Raw genomic sequence first — 22,982 nt, forward strand, 5'->3', positions numbered from 1 at the left:
GTTGTTCCAAACTTATATGCAATTATTTTTTTTCTGTGGAATAACAGCATACAGGTTTGGAACGACATGAGGGTGAGTAAATAATGACTGGATTTTCTTTCATATCTAACTGTCCAGACTCATGCAAGTCCTGCTCACTCAAGCTTCAGAGATATCAGTGATGCTTCCTGAGCTACACACCATCTGATCAATATTGCCACCCACCTGATCGCCTCTGACCCATTTGTCTGTATCCTACAGTGCACCTGAAGCTAATATCCATCAGTCAGTTTCACAGAGTATGTGAAACCCTGGTTTGGGCTTCTTTAGGTGAGCCTTTTAACATGAGAAATGTTCTGGAGGTTGTCGCCTGCTGGGTCAAGTGAAAGGGTAACCAGCAGGTCATGTTATTATCTGTAGCCCACAGCAATATTCTGCCACCTATAGCTCACATGCACATAAACAAACATGCACAGTGCCGCACCACATCCTCTTCATAATGCCAACAGGAATGCATGGTAACTAGCCAATGACCAAGCTGTAAAGAAAAGTTATACTCATATATATTATACTTGTATATGCTCCAATTCTTTGCAGCAGACTTTTTCTGTTTGTGGTTTTTTTCAGTTTAACATGTTAATTTAGTGCAAAAAATATGATTGTTTAAAAAAAAAAAAAAAAAAAATCACACTCCCTAACCTGTATGTACATAAAAAAATAAATAATACAATTCAATAAGTGAACTGCTGTCACTAATGCCTATTCCTATCAGAAGCTAAAGAGGAGCTAAGATAAACTTGCTGTATTCAATATGAAAAGCAATTACTTGCAATGACATTGAGAATACCAGTGCATTTAGCTACAGATTTTGTAAATCTTACTTACCCTTTCTGCCGATTGTGCGGTGCCAAAGAAGATAGGTATAAAAGCTAACCAAATGATGCAGGTAGTGTACATAGTAAATCCAATTGGCTTGGCCTCGTTGAAGGTCTCTGGCACGCCGCGGGTCTTGATGGCGTAAACAGTGCATGTTACCATCAAAAGGATGCTGTAGCCAAGCGAACAGATGAGCGACAGGTCTGAGATGTCACACTTGAGAACCCCACGAGCCTTCTCTGGGTCGGATGTACGCTGTTCGCCGTAGTCCACCACTGTGTGCGGCGGATCGACGGCAAACCACACGAACACACCAAGCAGCTGCACCGAGATCAGGCTGAAGGTGATGGCCAGCTGGGAAGCAGGGCTGATGAAGCGTGGTGCGGCCACTGACTTCTTGCCTTGCTCAAAGATGCGGTGGATACGGTTGGTCTTTGTTAGGAGAGCAGCATAGCTGAAGCACATGCCCAAACCCAAGAACACCCTTCGGAAAGAGCAGACGGCCAAACTTGGTGTGGCGATCATCAAGAAGGTGATGGCGTAGCACAAAAAAATCCCAGTCAGAAGCACGTAGCTCATCTCTCGGCCGGACGCACGGACAATTGGTGTATCATTGTAGCGGACGAAAGTGACCACCACAAAACTTGTAGCCAGGATTCCAAGAACTGCAACAAACACTGGTATGGCTGCCCAAGCAGAGTGCCATTCGAGTTTGATGATTGGAATGGGCATGCAACCGGTGCGATTACGGTCTGGGTGCTGCTCGTAGGGACACAACTCACAACTGAATTCACTGGCTTGGAAGTGGTAGCCTTCACATCGCTCACAATGCCAGCAGCAAGGTACACCCTTCACGATCTTCTTCCTTTCACCCATCTGGCAAGGCACACTACACACTGAGACTGGAAGCGCGGGGTCCCCTGTCCGCCAGTGCATGGCATTCACCTGCAAAGGATAACAAAAGTCCTGTCAAATACGGAGACCAGGGGTGTACTGTTATATTATCGGGGCCAACTGGGACCCATGTCAATATCACACAATGATTGTACACTTAGACCAATGGAGAGCTGGTCCCCCAACTGAGCACGCTTTCTCCCAAGGTGTTTTTTTTTTTTAACTTCCTTTTCTGTCACCCGATGGAGTTTGGGTTCCTTGCCACTATTGCCTTAGGGTTTTACGTACTGGGTAGTTATAGGAACTCCAAGGGTGGCCTGCCGAGAACTTAATTTTCCCCTAGGACCATTTTCCCGGTTGGATTCGCACTGCCACTAGGAACTCTGAAGTAATGTAAGCTAAGCGACAATGACATAATTTAACAACTGGGGGATGGAGAAGCCTGGACTTCTGCATCTATCTATCGCTGTTTTCCATGTTTGCGGAATTAGTTTGTGGGGTAAGTATATGTAAACTCTATTTACATTGTGGTGTGAACATGCCAAGAAGTATGTACTTGGCGGATTGTAGACTCGGTAATAAATGCCCACTGCTATGATTGGCTAATAGTTGTGTATGTTTGACAGCGTACATTCCTCATAGATGGACACAGATGTGATTTCGGTAAAGAAAACGCATAAATACTCAGCAATAGTGACTACGTAATGAAAACTGTTACTCTCACTTGTGTGGTGCGACATGACTGTCGGATCCAAAATAGTCAGCACAGCATAGTCTTTTAATTTCAATATTTCTGAAAAGCCCGCGTTGAATTGTGCCTTGTTTGTAAATGAATCCGCAGTCAAATTAAGTGAACAAAGGACCAAGTTCTTACTGACTCGGTCTGGATCTTCATTAAAATAAAGTTAAATAATCTCAAAGACAGTGTTTTCACAACTTGGGACTGCACAGCATCTTGTTGCACTTGTAGCATCTTTATCATTTGGTTTCTGCGTAGACCTGTGTTTGCCTCTCTCTCTCGTTCTCTCTTTATTAACACTACATGCGCGAATAGTAGAGGCAGGGGCGTTGATATACTTTTGAGTATTTTTGCTCAAATTTTTGAGGTTCAAATGCTGTCAGAATCAGTGCTAACAATTTACACACATCAATATTATTCATAGGGTTAGGGACTTAAACTAATCTGCAGAACAATTCTTGCATAATTTGTGCTACATACTGTATATCAAATACCTGAAACTGAGTGACTTGTCGAGGAGAGATGTACATTTACTTTTCCAAACGATCTTACTTATGATTTTCACCAGTTAAACAGGCAACAAAGTTTTAGAGATTCGGGAGTAAGCTCTCTTTATTTGCAACCACCCAGAACACCCTAGCAACCACTTAGCAACACTCTAAAAAGGTTGCCTGTCCACCAGCGTATGGCGTCCACTTGCAAAGCATTACGAAAAAAGCCCTGTCAGAGATGAAGACCAGAGGCGTACTGTTATATTAGAAACTATGCATTCAAAGTAAGTCTCATTACCCACATAGATGTAGGTTGTGTCATATTTGCAGAATAAATCACTTTATTACCCCGTAGCACCTGAAAGCTGCAGAAAATAAGAAGCCAACGCTGCTCTTTTAAGTGCAGCTTCAGTTTGGCTCCCGGGTGCAACTTTGATGACAGATATATTTTGGGACAAACTTGTGCCAGAGGCGTTTGAGATGAAACAAATAACATGACGAACCCGAGTTTAAGAAGTGACTGCAATGTATTATTCAAGAAATGTAATTGCACGTAAAAAATGATTTAGCCAGACCAATCCACAGGCCAAATATGGTTCTCACTGTCGCCTGCTGCAAAGAGATGACCGTGAATGAATTATTCATGCTTGAGACAAATTATGCCTGGCAAAAACAGATTGGCTTTAATTAGAGCAAAAAAAGAAGGGACATATTAAAATGAAAAAAAGACAAAATGAACAGAAGTTTAATTTGACTTATCACATAAAAGGGTATGAAGGGTATTTAAGAATAATTGAAAGACCAAATCCCTTCATTTGATTCTTCCCATTCTGTCTGAAGCAAAAGCCACACTGACCATTCACAATTAAGCTGTTTAATTTGGTTTTATTCATTCTGAAGACACAGTAATGGGGAGTGAGAAGGGTTTTCAGGTTCAAACACTGGTAGAACGCTAACCATGTACGTACATCAGTATTATGTATAGTTAGGTTTAGGGTATTTAAATAATCTCTAACCTAAAGTACTAAATGTTGCAGCACAGCTTGTTCCACATAATTTGTGCTACAGAAATCACACCCATTCACGATTTGTAAAATAGGCCTACTGGACAAATCGCGTCCCATATTGATCAAATCAATATGGGACGCATTATTTTACCTTTAAATACGGGACAATTCCATATTTTAAGGGACAGGTGGCAGCCCTAACTAGCAATGCATTACATGTTAAAACTATCCAGAGAATTTTAGCAACCACTTAACAGCTGCATAGCAACATGCCAAAATGCCCAGAACACTTTAGCAAATACATAGCATTATTCTAAAAACACCCAGAACACCATAGCAACCTGCTAAAACACCTAGAACACCCTAGTTACTACCTAGCAACATGCTAAAAAAATCACTCCGAACATCCCAAAATATCACCTAGCACACAACACCTAAAACTGCCCAGAGAAACTAGAAACTCCATAGCAACATGTCAAAATGCCCAGAACACCCTAGTAACAACATAGCAACAGACTAAAAAAAACACCAAGACCACTCTCGCAAGCCCCCAGCAACATGCTCAAAACATCTAGCAACTGCATAACAATATAACACCCTAGCAACCGCACTGCAACATGTTAAAAAGACCCAGGACACCCTAGCAACCGGGCTGCGACATGCTTAAGACACCCATAACATCTAGAAATTGCCAAGACACATCACTCTTATTTGCTTTGCAAAATTGCATTTAATTTTACACACCCTCAATCTTTTACATCTGAGTGGAAATAATATAACTGCTTCAGCAATTTACATATTGAATGTTTTATTAGTAGTTTCAGTAAGTAAACAGAGCCCTTTAAAGTGACCTGCATGCATCTTTCAGTAAACAGCAAAATTGCAAAACAGTGTGTATTGATTGTGAAAATGATTTTCCGACAACGTAATGTTAACCTTGTTCGGAGCCGTAATCCTTTCAGGCTAACAAAGTCTTTTTTCCGGAGTGAGCCGCCCTTAATGAGCTGCATGCAAATCACCAGCACTCCGTAACACATCCAGAGCTGATCTGTTTAAGAGCTTAAGGGAAGGGTTTGATACCTGAGTTAAGAAGCGAGATTTAAAGAACTACAGGGGGCTGGATCACAGTTCTGCTAAGTGACCACTTCCCCTTCCACTCACCTGCACAGACACAAAGCCCAGAGGAGCTGTGATTCTCCGTCACGTATCAGAAAACTGCAGCTTCAATCTCCACACTGCTGAGAGAGCCATGAAAACACGGCTTGTTTCTGGCTCCATTAATTTTGTTTCGCAGCCAAGCATAAAACATTACAAGCTTATCTTCCATGCCGTTGACTAATGAAGCCCCGAGAGTACTCATGTCACATGCATCATCAGCAAAGATAAGATTTCCTACAAACATTTATGCTTGAATGTATCTGATTCGAGCATGCATACTTTGTTATACTCTGGATGGATGCATGAATGTATGGATGGATTTCGTCATGAAGACCAGAAAATGCTTTCCACTCACATTAAGATGGAGTTTGTTTGTCCACTGGCCGATCACTTTGTACTCAGCTGTCGATTTGTTGGTGATCTGATACTGGAAGATGTCGTATCGCCCTGGCGCATCTCCGTTCTGATTGAAGACCACCGGAGTGCCTGCACTTCCTGGAAAACATGATATGACAGTGTTCAGTAAAATAGCAACAAAATTGTCATTGTTACACATTTTTCTTCACATTCAAATGGAAGGATGGAGCCAATCCGTATCTAGAGATTAAGATGGTGCAAAATTCAAAGTTCGAATTTCCAACAGGTGAATTAAAAAGGCGAGGTGTCTGGTATCTACACGTGAATTTCTCACAGCTCCACACAAGCGATAGCATTCAGCATCAGGTGTCACATAGGTGTACATAATACATGCAGCTTCTCTCTGTACACCCAAAGATCATGGCAACCTTGTGAGAAAGTAAAATTCATCGACTTTCAATGAATGGAGCATCTTAAAAAATACCTCCACACCTCTCCATCCTTTTATCTTTCCCAATGATAGTGATTTGATAGCCTGGCTCAAATTTGAATTTGGACCTGCCTTCTGATCAAATTTATGAAGCAAAAATGTCAACTGAACTCAGATTCACATAAAAAAAAAACTATAATAACTACTTAGCAATGCTAAAACATCCAGAACATCCTAGTAACATTCTTACTATCTTTCATAACAGCAAAATCCACACAACACCCTAGCAACCACATTGCAACATGCTAAAACTGCCCCAAAAACTGCAACCACCTAGCAACCGCATAATATGCTAAAAATGCACATTGCGTCTAGAAAAACAATTTCAGATCAACTTAATGAACCAAAAATGTCAAATGAACTCAGATTCACATTAAAAATTTGAGTGCAAAAACACTTTTACTGAAAACCCTGAGGCCTTCATCTCTGTTAAACGTTTTATGAGTGCAATAACCAACCTTGTACATCTAAAATTGAGGGAAGTTATTGAATATATAGAATAGGGTTGAAAAGTCTGACATTTCCCTAACTTAACACAAATAGTTCGATTATAAAACCTGATGATCCTTTATCCAGCATAAATCAATTATGATTCAAAACGCATCTTGCGTAAATTTTTCACAATCCAAAAACATTCTCTATATATCTGTGTTACATTTTATCTGTTTATTTCCAGGTTAGAATGTTAAATATTTTAAACCCCAGATTGTCAGTTTGTACTACTGGCCCCACTGTAGCTATTTCTTCTAAAGTTTCATTATTATTTTAGAAGAAAATCTGGCTATATTTTGCACCAAAGCTTCTGGACTCATAGAAGTAAACTCATAGGCTCTCACGAAGAGACTCAAAGTAACTCATGGAGATCTGGGGTGACACTTTGCTTCTGAAAACCACGCTGAACTTAAAAAAACAAAACAGTGTCCTTATGTCCCTCTTGTTGCACAGAATGAATAACAGCACAGCTCACCCTAAAGAGTATTCCAGCATTACAATGCACTTTTTAAATCACATTTTACCAAATAAAGCTGAAATTCAACATGTTCTTGCATCATATTGCTAACAGCTGTAGATACAGTTATATACAGTTAACAATTATTTGTCAGCAAAATCCCTGGAATCAAATCACTACAGTTCAGGTGAACTGATAAAATCTCACAACCTAATAGACATGCTTGGATCAGCTTAATGAGTTTCATTTAAATGCTCAATGAAGAACAGAAATGTCAGCACCTAACATTTAGTTCTCCCAAAATTGAAAACTCAGTTATTTCGAATTTTGTGGTGAATTATCCCTTTAAATACATTCGTACTTTCAAGCATTTCAAAAAGTGACGTTTTAACATTTTTACACACCCTTAATCTTTGGAAAGTGTCTTATTAGTAGTTTCAGAAATCGATAAGGACACTTTCGTCCCATCATCTTAAATTACAGATGCCCTGGCTTCAGAAAAACATGCAAGGACATGTAGGTTTTAGATGAATTGCTTTGTCACAGGATATTTGCTGTCTCAAGAACTTATTTGCTTTTTATTCTCATTCTTGGAAACATGAATCACAATTTGAACCTGAGGTGAGAGAAAAATGATTCCCATCAATAAATCTATTTTCTTATCAGACTGATCACATATGAGCCTAAAACTACAATCTTTAAAAACCTCAAACCTGATAAACAACCTAGAATGCTGTAAATAGACATTGGAGCTGAGAACTGCAAAACAGACTTGATGTTTCATTATGATAATAAAATCACACAAACCTGTGCTTAAAGATATGTATGGGAGAAAAAATAATGTGGTGATTTAATTGCTTAAGAAAAGCAGTAGGCTTAAACAGATAAATGGCTCAGGAACTCTGTCCTGGGGTCCTGAAACACAACGAACCAAGTACATCTCACAACTCAAATATATAACAGTCTAAAAATGAACACTAGGCTAATCTAAAAGTCTAATGTCTTAATGCATACTTCATGCAAAGTTCAGCCACCCAAAAACAAACATGTACAAGCCAAAATGTACAAACCAGTTATGAAGTCTCATAAATTAAAGAGGATACAAATATTGACTTGTTTGTGAACCGATTACGTTTTAAATCCAACCAGCATTTCAGTAAACACTCATCATTCATCTTTAAAAAAAATTCAAATAAGATGTTTCAGAATAAAAGAATATGTTTAAATAAAGTACTTACATTTTGAGACCAGATGGCTTTGAACATGTTGTATTAATATTACTGATAGAACATTTGTTCATAATATTGAGAGAATTTTGATAGAATATTAGCTTACGTTCTGAGCAGGTGGTTGCTTACTGTCCAAGTGAAAAACGGGCCCAGTCTCATGAAAATGCATATAAATAGTACGCCGAATAAAAATGAAAACCCGTGATAATGATATGCAAAAATGGACTTTGGCATTCATGATACTCACGTGTGTGGTGTGCATACAATATGCAGTTTTCGCGTGCATATGATAAGAAATTTGTTGGCGTGCATATGATATGCAGTTTTATGTCATATGCATATGCATCTACCCCAGAACCCTAATCTTACCCATTGCGTAGCATATACACTCCAAAGTCCATTTTTGAGTATCAATGAGATCGGGTTGTGAAAAACAAGATTCCAGGTATCATTCATCTGTATTGCAAATTCTGTTTAATCACTGAATCTGAAAACTGAGAGGGACACAATAAACAGTGTTATCAGCTTTGCTTGTAAATATTAATTACATGCATGACTCAACTGATTGGTGAAAGGCTAAAAAAAACAAAAACAAAAAAAAACCAGCATAGTTAATTTAGTTCACAGCCAATTCTACTTGAAATTGTTGTCTTACACTGCTGGCTACAATTATTTCCTTTCCACTGCAGCCAAGTGAAACAGAACTCTTAAAACACAAAGATTCTCTCCCAAAAGCTGTTATTCCCCTGATACTTTGAGCTCATATAAATTTTGCAACCATCACTAATAAGATATTTCTATTTTTGTTTGCTTGGGATCTGCACATTTAACCTTTCATTTGGAGCTTAAATTCCAGCCATTTATTAGCCAAACTTCTTTTCTACAACTTCGCCATCGTCTTCCTCATCACCGCCCTTCATTACAGCAAGTGATCCGCTCTTGCGGCTGATGAGGGGATCGTTTGTGTAGAGGTCAGACACAAGTGCACCATTCACGGACCTCAGTTGCCACATCCTGTTTCTATGCACACAAAAATAAAAGCCTTTGATTTGCCCACCATGAAGGAAAGTGAGAGCAGAGGAGGGCAAAGCCTCCAGAAGCAATATTTTCAGAGAATATAATGAGCCAGATTCGGCAACAGCTTGTGCAGCGAGCATCCAGACAGCTCTGTTCTTTTATTTAAGGAGACATCAAGTGAAGGAAAATACCACTTCTTTCTGCAAACCCAAGACGCTGAGTGTTTTGTGTTTGCTGTGTGTGAGAGAGCTGCCCGTAAGATACGACATCCATCGTCTTCAAATCTCTGCTCCAGGGTACAAACATCATTTCCTGTACGGCAAAGGTAGTTACAGCTCTTGGAGGAGCACCGCGAGCTTGTTGTCACTGCAGATCAGCATAATACAAGTAAATAAGGCAGTGTGCAATCAGAGATGGTAGATCTTTCTGTTATTAATCTAGCAACAGCAAACCTGATCCTTCCCTGCATAAGAAAACTCTCATGCTGTCGCCGTGATTGGCGAGGATAGTGGCACAGAAGATGGAGCAGCTTACTGAATTTATCCAGCGATATTGATCAAAGCTTGGCGTTCCAGGTGGAAGGGGGCAGTGGGAAATTGAGGATTACAGGAGACTGGACAGACGTAACAATAGAGCACTCAGTGGGATCAACCTTTCTGCCAAGCCTTACCTGCTGCTTCTGTCGGCCAAAATCACTGTTACTTTTGCACATATTTAGGGTTAGTGATTTGAACAAACCCCAGAAATACTTCACATAAATATGCTAATGAAGACGCTAATACTTACTATGCACAGTATAATGCTGTTGGGCTGTTTTGAAGTGGACCAATAAATAAATATCTAGCAACCACCCAAAATGTCTTATTAACCACCCAGAATACCTTGGAAAATACATAGAACACCATAGAAACAGCCTAGAGTACTCTAGCGACTATTTAGAACACCACAGCAATGGATCAAAATGCTCTAGCAACTACTTAGAACACCCTATGAACCACTCAGAAAACCTTAGCAGTTACCTAGTAACTAACCAGGACACTCTAGTAACCACCAGAATACATTACAACCCAGAACATACTAGCAGCCATCCAGAATACCCTAACAACTACCTAGAACACATAGCAACCACTCAGGATGCCTTAGTTATAACCTAGAACATGTTAGTAATCACCATGAATACATAATCAGCCAACCAGAAAACTATTGCAAAGACCTAGAGCACCTTAGCAACCATTCAAAACACTATAAAAACACTCTATAATACCCTAGGAACCACCCAGAATGCCCAGGTAATCACTTAGAACATGCTAGCAACCACCAAATATACCATTGCAATAAACTTCAGCACCCTAACAACAACCCTGAACATTCCACAAATGTTCTAGGACAGCCTAGCAACTCCTCAGATTGTCCTTGCAACCACCCAGAACACGCTAGTAACAATCGGCTAGCAGGAACACCCTAGCAACCACCCAGAGCACCACAGAAATGGACAAGAATGCCCTAGGAACCACCCAAAATACCCTGGCAACTTCCTAGAACAGCCTAGCAACCTAGCAAACTGAGTTCTTCAGACACTCACATTTTCTTCAGATAATGAAAAATATATATAAATATATACATAAAAAGTTTTAAAGTTTTCCATCATCCTGGAACTACAAAGCAAGTCAAACACACTACTTCACTCTTAGTTCAGCCTGTCTCAGAGAATTTCTTTCTGTGAACATGATATAATACATCTCCTAAGGCCATTCCTTTATTATTTCAGCACAGAATCATCCAGAAGAGGATAGAGCTCTGTTACGGAGTTAAACGTTTGCCGCTGCACTCCATTTTAAGATTCACCGTCACGCCGCTTCAACTTACAAGGGGATTTGTTTTACACAACACAATTATCATCACTTTTTACCCCAGCTCGTCTGAATGCACACTTCCACAATCTCTCCTCCCGCTCCATCCATCTCACAACACTAATCTAAAAATAAACGTATGTAGGGAGCCACTGGAGCGGGTGTAATTGTGGCTGAGCTGCCGATTACCCCTCGTCGGCAGGCAGTGATGCTCCAAGTTGGACGTCTGCCTTTGTATCAACTTCCATTTACTGATTCTGTGGCCTCTTTGCTCTTCAAAAGCTTCTGCGTGTGCATACATACTGTGTGAACTATGGGTATGTTTGAAATGGCATACTAGCATGTATACTAGCGATGATTCAGCACATACTGAATATTCAACTGAACTAGAACATCCTAGCAACCACCCAGAACACCATAGAAACAGCCTAGAATACTCTAGGAACCACCCAGAATGCCCCAGCAACCACCCAAACCACTCTACTAACCTGCAAAAATACCCTCGCAATGACCTAATTATCCTGAACAACCAATAAATTACCTAGCAACTACTCAGAATGCCTTAGCAACCACCCATAATGCCCTAACAACCACCCAGAACACTCTAGCAACCACCAAAACACTGGACAACCTGGAAACAACTTAACAAGAACACCCTAACTACCCTAAACTTCCAAAAAAACTACTTAGCAACTATACAGAATGCCTTAATCACCCAGAACACTGAAGCAACCACCAAAATATCCTGGAAGAAACCTAGAACACCCTAACTATTCTGAACTATTCTGGTAACTATTCTGGGAAGTCGTGGCCTAATGGTTAGAGAGTTGGACTTGTAATCCAAAGGTTGCGGGTTCGAGTCTCGGGCCGGCAGGGATTGTAGGTGGGGGGAGTGAATGTCCAGCGCTCTCTCCACCCTCAATACCACGACTGAGGTGCCCTTGAGCAAGACACCGAACCCCCAACTGCTCCCCGGGCGCTGCAGCATAAAATGGCTGCCCACTGCTCCGGGTGTGTGTTCACGGTGTGTGTGTGTTCACTGCTGTGTGTGTGCACGTTGGATGGGTTAAATGCAGAGCACGAATTCCGAGTATGGGTCACCATACTTGGCTGAATGTCACTTCACTTCACTCACAACATCCAAAAAATTACCTAGCGACTATGTAGAATGCCCCAGAATCCTCAAGCAACCACCAAAAGACCCTGGAAACAAACAAGAACGCCCTAACTACCCTGAACTTTAAAGAAATTCCCTAGAAGCTATGCAGAATGCCTTAACAACCACCCAAATCACTCAAGCAACCACCTAAAATACCCTGGAAATAACCTAAAACCCCTAACTACCTTGAATATCAAAGAAACAACATAGCAACCAGCCAGAACACTCAAGCAACCATCAAAACACCCTGGAAACAACCTAGAACACCTTAACTACCCTGAACATCCAATAAATTACCTAGCAACTATGCAGAATACATTAGAAACCACACAGAACACTCAATCAACCACCAAAATACTGCGAAACAACCTAAAACACCATAACTACCCTGAACATCCAAGAAATGACCTAGCAACTATGAAGAAACCTTAGCAACCACGCAGAACACTCAATCAACCATCAAAATACCGTGAAAACAACTTAGAACACCCTAACTACCCTGAACATCCAGGAAAGGATCTAGCCACTATACGGACTGCCTAAGCAACCACCCAGAACACTTTAGCAACCACCAAAAATACCCTGGAAATAACCTAAAACACCCTAACTACCCTGAACATCCAAGAAATGATCTAGCCACTATACAGACTGCCTAAGCAACCACCCAGAACACTTAAGCAACCATCAAAAATACACTGGAAATAACCTAAAACACCCTAACTACCCTGAACATTCAAGAAACAACCTAGCAACCAGCCAGAAAACTCAAGAAACAACCTAGAACACCCCAACTGCCCTGAACTTTGAAGAAATGTCCTAGCAACTATGCAGAATGCCTTAGCAACCATACAGAACACTCTAGTAACCACCAAAATACTGTGGAAACAACCTAAAATACCATAACTACCCTGAACATCCAAAAAATGACCTAGCAACTATGCAGAATGCCTTAGCAACCACACAAAACACTTACGCAACCACCACAAACACCCTGGAAACAACCTAGAATACCCTAACTACCATTAACATCCAATAAATGAGCTAGCAACTATGCAGAATAAAATAAAATTAAGTATTATTATTATTATTATTATGTAATAAAAATTATTATAATAATAATTATAACAATAATAATAAATGTAAGACAGAAATAATAATAAATAATAAATAAATAAATCTAAGACAGAACTGCTTGTAGTTTCAGCAAATCCATCACTTCATCACAATTTCACCTTCCAGTTAGGCTCATCAACCATATCTCCTTCAAAAACAGCCAGAAACCTTGGAGTTGTGATTGATGATAAGCTGAATTTCTCAGACCACATTGCTAAAACTGCCCGGTCCTGCAGATTTCCTTTATACAATATTAGGAAGATCAAGCCCTTTCTTTCAGAACATGCAACACAACTCCTTGTTCAGGCTCTTGTTCTGTCCAAACTTGACTATTGCAATGCTCTCTTGGCAGGTCTTCCAGCCAATTCCATCAAAACTCTGCAATTAATCCAAAATGCCGCTGCAAGATTAATCTTTAATGAGCCGAAAAAGAACGCACATCACACTCTGTTTGTGACACTGTATGCTACAAAACAGTGTTGTTTTTTTACCACCAAGACGCTGTTTTTGGGGCGTAATTTATTCCATAACGGACACAAACAATAACTCTCCCAAAGAAATGAAATGTAAACAAAGGAATTACCATCCATATTACAACATTATTGTTTTGTTGGACTAAAAGTGCTCTATGGGATGCTGTTCTGTGGACCCTGCTTTTTTACTGCTTTTTATTCTGCATGTTTTGATGTGTACTGCTTACACAAATTTAGCAAATACATTCCTTATAAGCTTTCAATCGAAAGACAGCGATCTATCATCAATGCTTGAGGCTTAGACCTTCAGAATGATATATAGTTTGTCAAGATTAACTTTATCGCGTTTCATTTAATCTATTCGTAAACACTGACACGTGCAAACAAAGAGAGTTCAGTGTGCCGGCGTCCTGGTGCGGGTTAACAGGTTAATGTTTGCCTACAAAACCACCTCTGGCTCTGCACCCCTTTACCTAAATTCAGTTCTTCAGACCTTTGTGCCCTCTAGAAGCTTGCGTTCTGCACTGAACATCGCATTAGTGTGCCATCCCAAAGAGGCACAAAATCACTTTCACAGACTTTTTCATTAACTGTTCCCATCTGGTAGAATGACCTGCCCAACTCAATCCGAGCGGCTAAATCCTTAGCCATATTCAAGAAACGGCTAAAACACATCTCTTCCATCTTTATTTGACCCTATAACCCTATCACTCTCGATTCTAATTCTGTTTTATCTAATCTGTCTTCTTTTTTATATAAAAAAAAAAAAACACACACTTGACCCTCTATCAATTGCATATTTATTCTCTAACTGCTAGCTTTTCTTGAAAAACTAACACTAGCTTTATCTTTTTCTATTCTATCTACTTGTTTCTTAAAAAAAAAAAAAAATTTTTAGCTACTTGTACTGCGTTAGGCTAACTGAGTCATAACACTTGCATGTTGTTGCTCTTTTGTTGGTTTTGATTGCTTCTGTTGTTCTCATTTGTAAGTCGCTTTGGATAAAAGCATCTGCTAAATGAATAAATGTAAATGTAAAATAATGGGAAAAAGTTTATGGCCTGTAAGAAATATTTATTAGTATGTGTATTTCAAATTCAATTAGCAGGTGTGACAAAAAAAAAAAAAGGTTTTTGGACACTCCCACATACAGTTTTGTCAAATCATGTAAGAGCAATGAAACATCCTACTCACTGAAGCATTCTGTGCACCATTTCACCTACTATTTTAAATATTAGTATGCATTAGGCAGTGCACATTCCAAATTCATTTTAATGCACTCATAAACTCCATTCATTCCATCTCACACAAACACAAATGTGCATATTACTTCACACTTCTAAAAGGCTTCTTCTGGACCTCTACACTCACTCATACATTTCTTCCCATTCGCACTGTCATAATCGGCCAGCACTGTGTTCATTATCACACACTGGCTAGTGGTTAATGCATTGTGTGGTCTGTGAAGGGACAGAGGAAGTGCAGTGACGGACAGTAATGAGAGAGCTCCAGTTCGGGTGACTTAACTCATCAACCGGCGCTCAGATGTAATTGTTTCACAGTATCAGCAGACTCAGACACTTTAATGAGGAACCTTTCACTTTCCCTGTGATATCGGCCATGGCCAAACGCCAAGACGTACGAGATATCCGTCAACCATTACCGCTCAATAGCACAAGACTCTGTGTGAATGTGTTATTTTATAGGTGCAAAAAGGTGAATCTCACAAAAACATCTCCAGGTCACATTCCCCCACAAATTTATAATTGCTAATTTTTCTCTGTTATTTTACTCAAATAAGATGAAGTTTTTTCATGGTGACATTATTTTAATGACAAATAAATTAAACCCCTTAAAACTGAATTTTCATTATCATAATGCATCCAGATGTTCTATCATGGTCATGGTTACACCAAAAATATATATACTGTTTATACAATGTAAAAAGTAATTTTATTATTACTTTCAATATTATTATTTATATTATTATTGTTATTTTATTTTTCATTGACCTTATTTTTAATTGTCAGCATGGTAATACAGTATACAAAATATTTGTAATCAAATTTAAAATTTTTGCATTATGATAACTTGGAGGGGGAAATGTGTTTTACAACAATAATGCCACAATACAAAACATCACAATTATAATAATATTCAGATTCTATGACATCAGACTATTTTTCATCCTTCTAATGGTGCTTCCTAAGTCATTACTATTTTTTTTATTATTGCATATTTAATGATTTGAACAACCCCTAACCCTAAATATTAACCCAGTGTATTACATCAGTCAACCACCCAAAACACCTTAGCAACCACATGGCAACATCCTAGCAATCACCAGCAACACTTCAAAATCATGCCAGGAAGTTTTGTCTGTCCATAAATATCTAGTCTTTTTTGTAGTCTACACTCAGCCTGAGAACAGCTGGCACATTTCTGGGGCACGTGCTCGGAAGGCACTTAACGGGGTTAGTTTACAATGCTGTTTCTCACAGTAGGGATCATTTTGTCTGGATCCTGCAAATAAAATATAAAATAGGACAGGCTACACAATGGTGAATAAAGCGGTGCATACGAAGACTTCAGTCTGGGAGGCATGGCTCTGGGAATGTGCCATTAACAACAGACCATAAAAGTGTCATCATAACAAATGGCAGGAGTCCAGCATTGAGAGGCAATGCAATCTCTAAATAGGCATAATGCTGATCTACTGCAATGTAAATCAGCATTCATTCACACATTCAGCAGGATTTGCCACTTGGATCGGACCGTAAATGTTTTTCTGTTTCTGATTTCTTGAAATGCAGCCCATGTAGACGTGCTGATATCTACAGTAGGCCTATCTTGTCAGTGTTGGTGCTTGCTTGGCCATTTGTTGTGAAAAAAATAAGGAAAGTGTGTTCAAGCGCCGGAAGAAAACAGTGTAACGTTAAAGAAATACTCTTTGAGAGACGCAGTCTTTATCAGCGGAAGTTAAAAGCAGCTCGTTAGTGTATGTAGTTGTCTCATTAGTGTTTAGCGCAGTTGTCATTGCTAGGAAACGCTTGTTTTGTTTACTGTGTGGAGATGTGCTGATATCGCGTTTGGTCTCATTCTGTCTCGCGTATCTTGTCAGTGTCTGCGCTTACTTGTAGCCTGGTAATACCAAACTCTGCTACTTTGCTTTGCTTCGTAGACAGAGTCTGGAAGGGCATAATTGACAAGCGTTTACTTTCTCGTTGGGCTTGTCTGAAGTTTAAAATCATTGGTGTACCCGTAAGCCAATCACATAATGTTTGGTTATGACGCATGTTATGCACCTGGAACTTCCGCTGTAAACACAGGGATGCGGCGAAAACAAAACTATCGAGCGAAAAACCGGAGTGAAGATGGCTGTGAACGACTTTTGCAGATTATGTGAAGTAAATCTACACATCCACGGTACAATTAGTGCATCTAAACAAGGGGTGTCCAAACTCGGTCCTGGAGGGCCGGTGTCCTGCAGAGTTTAGCTCCAACCCCAATTAAACACACCTGAAGCAGCTAATCAAGCTCTTACTAGGCATACTAGAAGCTTCCATGCAGGTGTGTTGAGACAAGTTAAACTCTGCAGGACCGAGTTTGGACAGCCCTGATCTAAACTAATATTTGACAGTAGAGACAAACAAGAAAATATTTGCAGCCAGCTGTCAAAGTTAGGATTAGTTCTGTTAAACACAGCTCTACGTTCATTTCGAGTCTGACGGAAATGCTGCAACTTAATTGCAAGATTACAGCATGACATGGCAATATTCAAGGACTGGAAAAGAAAGGAGACACTGACCTGGCAAATGCCAGGAATATTCTCCACAACAGAGCGAATAGCAACCCGTGTCTCCATGTACATTGTCGTTTTAGATTTACCTAACCTAAACTACAATCTTAAATTTGGCGCTTAGCGTCTACGTCGCGGCTCTCAGCCCGCCCTCTGTTCGTTGGTTGGATGGCTGGTGCCGAGCCGGAGATAATATGGTAGCTGGTTTGCTATATCAGACTGAGTACAGAAGTGAACTGAAATTGAGCGGAAGTACGAAGTCTGACGTAGTCAGGCTAGCTTGCTTGGCCATTTGTTGTGAAAAAAATAAGGAAAGTGTGTCCAGCTAAATTCAATTAGTAATTTGTTAGACGGGTATAACAAATACCCGTCTAACAAACCCGTGCACGCATCGACCAGAGCGAGAGTGAGAGCGCTCTCATCAATTCGTTTCATTCGGCAGCCCTGCACGGGACTCGCTCGGGAAGAATGTCTCTAAAGAAGTGTGTTTTTGGTTGTGAGGGAAAGATAACCTTGTTCAGCTTTCCAATAGAACCCACCCTTACGTGAACAGTGGATACGGTTTGTTTTTTGTTTTTACGTCTCAAGTGTGTTTGTTGACGAACGTTTTATAAACAAGGCCCAGTTCGACGCTGGATTTGCACATCATTTGATACTGAAAGATGGAGCAGTCCTAGCTATAAAAGATCCCAGTCATGATTCAGAACTGCAGACGGTAAGTGAAGTCTCTGTTTTGTTGGCGATCGGCACAAGTGCTCGTCACTCTTTAGCTCCGCCCACACGGCACGCCTCCAGGAGCTCGGCTTTTTCTGGAGAGAATCATAAATCTGTATCTTTCTTTTATTAATATGATAAAACTAAAGACTTTTTGGAGATATGAAGGATGCAGTACTACTCTATAGGTACTCAAGATTAACTTGAGATTGGGTGCAACTGTGTGTGTTAGGTCCCCTTTAAATGTTAAGTTTTTAAATGTTGTTGTATGCATTTGTCATTTTTATTTAATTTCTTTATTTTTAAAATGTGTATAGTATTTATAAAGTTTTAGCTTTTAGTTTTGGATCTGTTTTTAATTGTTGTAATACTACACTTGACTGCTTCTGTTGCCCTCATTTGTAAGTCGCTTTGGATAAAAGCGTCTGCTAAATGACTAAATAATAATAATAATAATAATGTAGAGCAGATTGTTGCACTCTAACTGCACCAAAACCATTGAGCTGAATCACTACTGATATTGGACCACATTGATGGACCACAGTAATCCAAATAGAGCCGGATGTGAGCATGTTGCAAAGTTTAATAAGCATAAAAATGCATACATTAACCCTGTGGTGTTCCTCTGTCATTTTTGATCGAAAAATGTTACGTTTTGTTTTTTAAAGAATTTTTTACTTTATCGGAATGGTACAAAACTAGGTAAAGGTTTAGGTATTGTATGTGAACACCCACCCACACACACTCTCACACACACACACACACACATACGGAAAAAAAGCTTTGCCCGCATTTGGAACACAACTTGTGTAGATTCATTGCTTTGATTTTCTCGCCATTTAAGATTAAAACAAGTTTTGGGAAATATAAATTTGATATACATCTTAAAAGTAGCATTTTTGTGAACTTTTCATAATAATAAACTTTAAGTGAAAAAAGTTTTAAAAAGTAATGCATCAATAAAGTATATTTTAAGATATTTTCAAATAGAAATCAGTCATTTTAAATCATAAGTATTTCACAATATTACTGTTTTTAATTCATTTTTTAACAAATAAATGCAGCCTTGGTGAGTAAAACAGACTTTAAGGTCTTAAAAATGCCAATTTTAAACAGTTTTTGGTTGCTATCAGTTTGCATTCATTCTTGGCTCTCGTTCTCTCATTGTTTTCGTCCATATTTGCTTCACTACAGCAGCATCATGATGTTATTTGAGGCTCTTGTGTCAGGACTCTGAGGAACTCTTATCTGCGGGAGTTTCTGATTCTCTCCAGGAGGGTGTCAATAACAGCAGTGTCTGCAGTGGACTGTGGGATCACGCACGCGGTCCATCTCATGCTGCTGAGAAAGGTTACTACAGCTCAAAAAAAGAGGCACGGGATCGTTAAACAGCCCCTTTTGGCAGCTACAGCCTTTTCCCAGAATGCTCAAGGGCAGAGTCAGAGCCATTTTTATTATTTTATTTTCTATTCCTAGTGGTAAATTGTATTGCTGAGAGGTTGCTCAGGAGACAAAATAAGAGTTCTCCGTTACGTTTCATATTGATTTTATAAGATATATAAGAGATATACAGTATCTATTTTGAAACTCAACGTTTCTTGGTTCTTCATATGAGGAGAAAATCAAAAGTATCCATTTATTCACTATTGATCTCACTGATGTCTAAGAAAAATCTCATTAAGAGTAACCTGGTGAAAAACTGGTGAAACTAATTTGAACCAGTTTTTTAAATGAACTCAAAGAACTAGTTGGCAGAGAACAATATTTCCCATTTGACTGAGGCAATGGATTAAAGGTAATAATGTAGTAAATAATGTTCAGTTTCTTGCACAGACAAATTGTTTCACTTCATAAGATGTCAATGTATCGCCTGGAGCCACGGATATTCATTTTGTACTTTTTTTGACTCTCAAAGTGACGGTAGCATTTATGTGTATTTCATAAATCACCAAGGGCTGTGGTTTCAGCTAACAATCTTCTTTACTCTTCTACTGAAAAAAAAAGTCACCTACATCTATGGCCCGAAGGATAAATCTGATGAAAAATGTTGCCTACACTATAAAAAAAAAAAAAAAAAAAAAGTTGAGCCAATTTAAAATTTTAGGCAAACAGCTTCAGCAGATTTTTGAGTTTTCTCAAAGTTTATATCTTTCAGTTCTGAGAATTTTCTCAAAACAAAACAAAACTGTGAGATTTTTTATTTTTTTATAATCCATTATTGGAAATGGGCTTTCGTTGTTTTAAAACATAATTCATTCCTGTGATGCAGAGCTGAATTTTTAGCATCATTAAGCCAGTCTTCAGTGTTACAAGACTCTTCAGAAATCATTCTAAAATGCTGATTCGCTGCTCACGACACTGGAAGACAAATTAAAACAGTTTCCCTCCAATTACTGGCAGCACATCACAATCATTTAAGTCTAAAATGATTACTTCATCGAAATGTGCAATCAATATACATCATACTACACAGCAGAATAACTACAACCAGGTTTCTTTCTCTAATGACATTTCTGGTCACATTCATGAATGCACATGCTGTCAGTAAATTTTCCTTATCTGTCTTTCACTTCAAACACAGTCGATGAGGAACGCAAGGTGGTGGAACAAATAACCCAGGTTGCATTGCCCGCAAGAAAGCGAATTAATGAGGTTTTAATGGTCCCACGCAGCCCCGCCACCTTAATCGCTCAACTGCAGTTATGCAAATGACACAACTTGAAGGCAAACATAAGCAGATGATAACAAACCGCCGGAGTTGGGGGATAGAAAAATGAAAGAGTAGCGAAGACACACAGAGCAAAACTAATATTTAAATGAATCGTTTGATATGGTTTCAAAGAGAATGCTTAACTTCTTTTGTTTCAACATGATTCAAGGCACACAAGGGAAACAAAAACAGTCAATCACATGCAGCTCTTGCCTCACAAGATATAATGCTCTCTTATTAAAACGCACGCGGAACATTAAGAAGAAATATGAGCACCCCTGCATGCGCTTAACTCACATTTTCCGGTCTCTGCTTTGATGCATGTGTGATGATGTTAAGGGTCACTGAGGGGTGTCGTGAGCGAGACTTGGCAAACACGACGAGAGGGAAGAACGACGATTGTGAGAATTAATGAATTAAGCTTGACGTAAGAAATATGAAAAATGAGTGAAAACACTTGAATATGTACATAGACAAGTGCTTGGTGGCTAACATGAGAAGCTGTATTGGTAATAGACATGCCCACGGCACTGCACAGTAAAATATGGCACATCACTTTATAATAACTTCCACTAATATGTCTTTAATGCATATTATACTGTATAAGGCTTCAAGGAATTGTTGAAAAAATTAGAATTCTTTCATTTATTCACATTCTTTCATGGAACACAAAATTACATTTTGTTCCCATTCTAATGTCATTGGTTCTTGCCCGTTTCACAACATTGCAGACTTGCATGTGCACATTTTTAGCAGAAAATAACTTTAATTAGACTTTTCTGTGAGCCAAATATAAATCTATAATTAAGTAATATAATTATAGTATGTGTGGTAAATATATCGCAGAAATTTAATAAATAAAAAAATATACAGTGTATATATATATATATATATATATATCAGAGATGGGCACTCGGCGAGGATCACATAAGCGTCGTTTATGGCAAATATCTTTCAGCGCTATATACTCTAGTATTTTTATCTAAAGCCAAACGCGGTTAATTGAAGCCCTTTCAGCTCCGTGCGCTTTCTCTCTCTTGACGGCACCAAGTTGAAGAGCTGTGGATGACGCGGTTATTTTAACAACAACAGAAAATATGCTGCAAATATGCTTATTTTTCTTACTATCTAATTATCTCTCAATAACCTATGACTCTGACTGTTCAAATCAGATGTGACGTTTCTGATCTACATTTAGCATTATTAATCTGTAGGCTAAAATCATTTCAAAAGAATCATCTAATTATAATTGGGAAAATTGTTGTTAGGTGGCTAGGATAGAACTTAAACTTTGAAGCTGCTGGTTCTCTTTATTTTCTGCTCAAGATAAGAACATTTTGATTATTGTAGACAGTTTTAGTAGACAATGCTTATAATATATTTAAATAGTATAGATTTCAGGAGGAAAACCCTGAACAGAAACAGTGTTTTCTGTAACATGGCCTCGCATGTATCTAAATGTAAAAGTACAATACATGTAAAAAAAGTATTATTATATATATATATATATATATATATATATATATATATTTTTTTTTTTTTTTTTTTTTTTTTTCCGGACCTCTACTTGGAAGAAAATATACAGTCCGTGCTTCTTGGAACTTTAATTGAATATCCCTGACTTTTATCAAAAATAAATACTTGATTTGTATGTATTGTAATATCTGTGTCACATATTTCCTTATGTGTCATGGTAGATAGGACTCTTATTTAGAATTTGATTACAGAAAAACAGTTTTGAACATGGGTATGGATTAAAACATAAGTAACAGGCTGGATGTACATTAACCTTACATCTTAACACCTCTTAAAAAAAAAAAAAAAAGCAGATCAAAGATCATATATTTTGTCTATATTTGATCATATATTTTGTAAATAGGAAGATTTCAATACATGAGGATTATGAATGTTTTTTTTTAGCGAGCCATTAAATGACTTGAGACTCGACTCGGACTCGTGACCAAAGGCTCGAGACTTG

General features: G+C 38.7%; 1 protein-coding gene across 2 annotated transcripts in view; it reads right to left on the reverse strand.

Moving 5' to 3' along the window:
- Positions 1 to 22,982, reverse strand: part of LOC306861319 (metabotropic glutamate receptor 8-like) — a gene marked incomplete at both ends in the record, with an annotated part of 192,988 nt that overhangs the window by 17,544 nt on the left and 152,462 nt on the right. The window contains 2 exons of one of the 2 annotated variants that reach the window (XM_079403522.1): positions 865 to 1,800; positions 5,500 to 5,639. In XM_079403522.1, coding sequence (XP_079259648.1) covers positions 865 to 1,800; positions 5,500 to 5,639 — 1,076 coding nt within the window. Of the gene's footprint in view, positions 1 to 864; positions 1,801 to 5,499; positions 5,705 to 22,982 lie in introns of both variants that reach the window. The other variant, XM_079403523.1, reaches the window with a different exon arrangement.

The sequence above is a fragment of the Barbus barbus genome, assembly GCF_936440315.1.
Source record: "Barbus barbus genome assembly, chromosome: 42".
NCBI classification, from domain to species: Eukaryota; Metazoa; Chordata; class Actinopteri; order Cypriniformes; family Cyprinidae; genus Barbus; species Barbus barbus.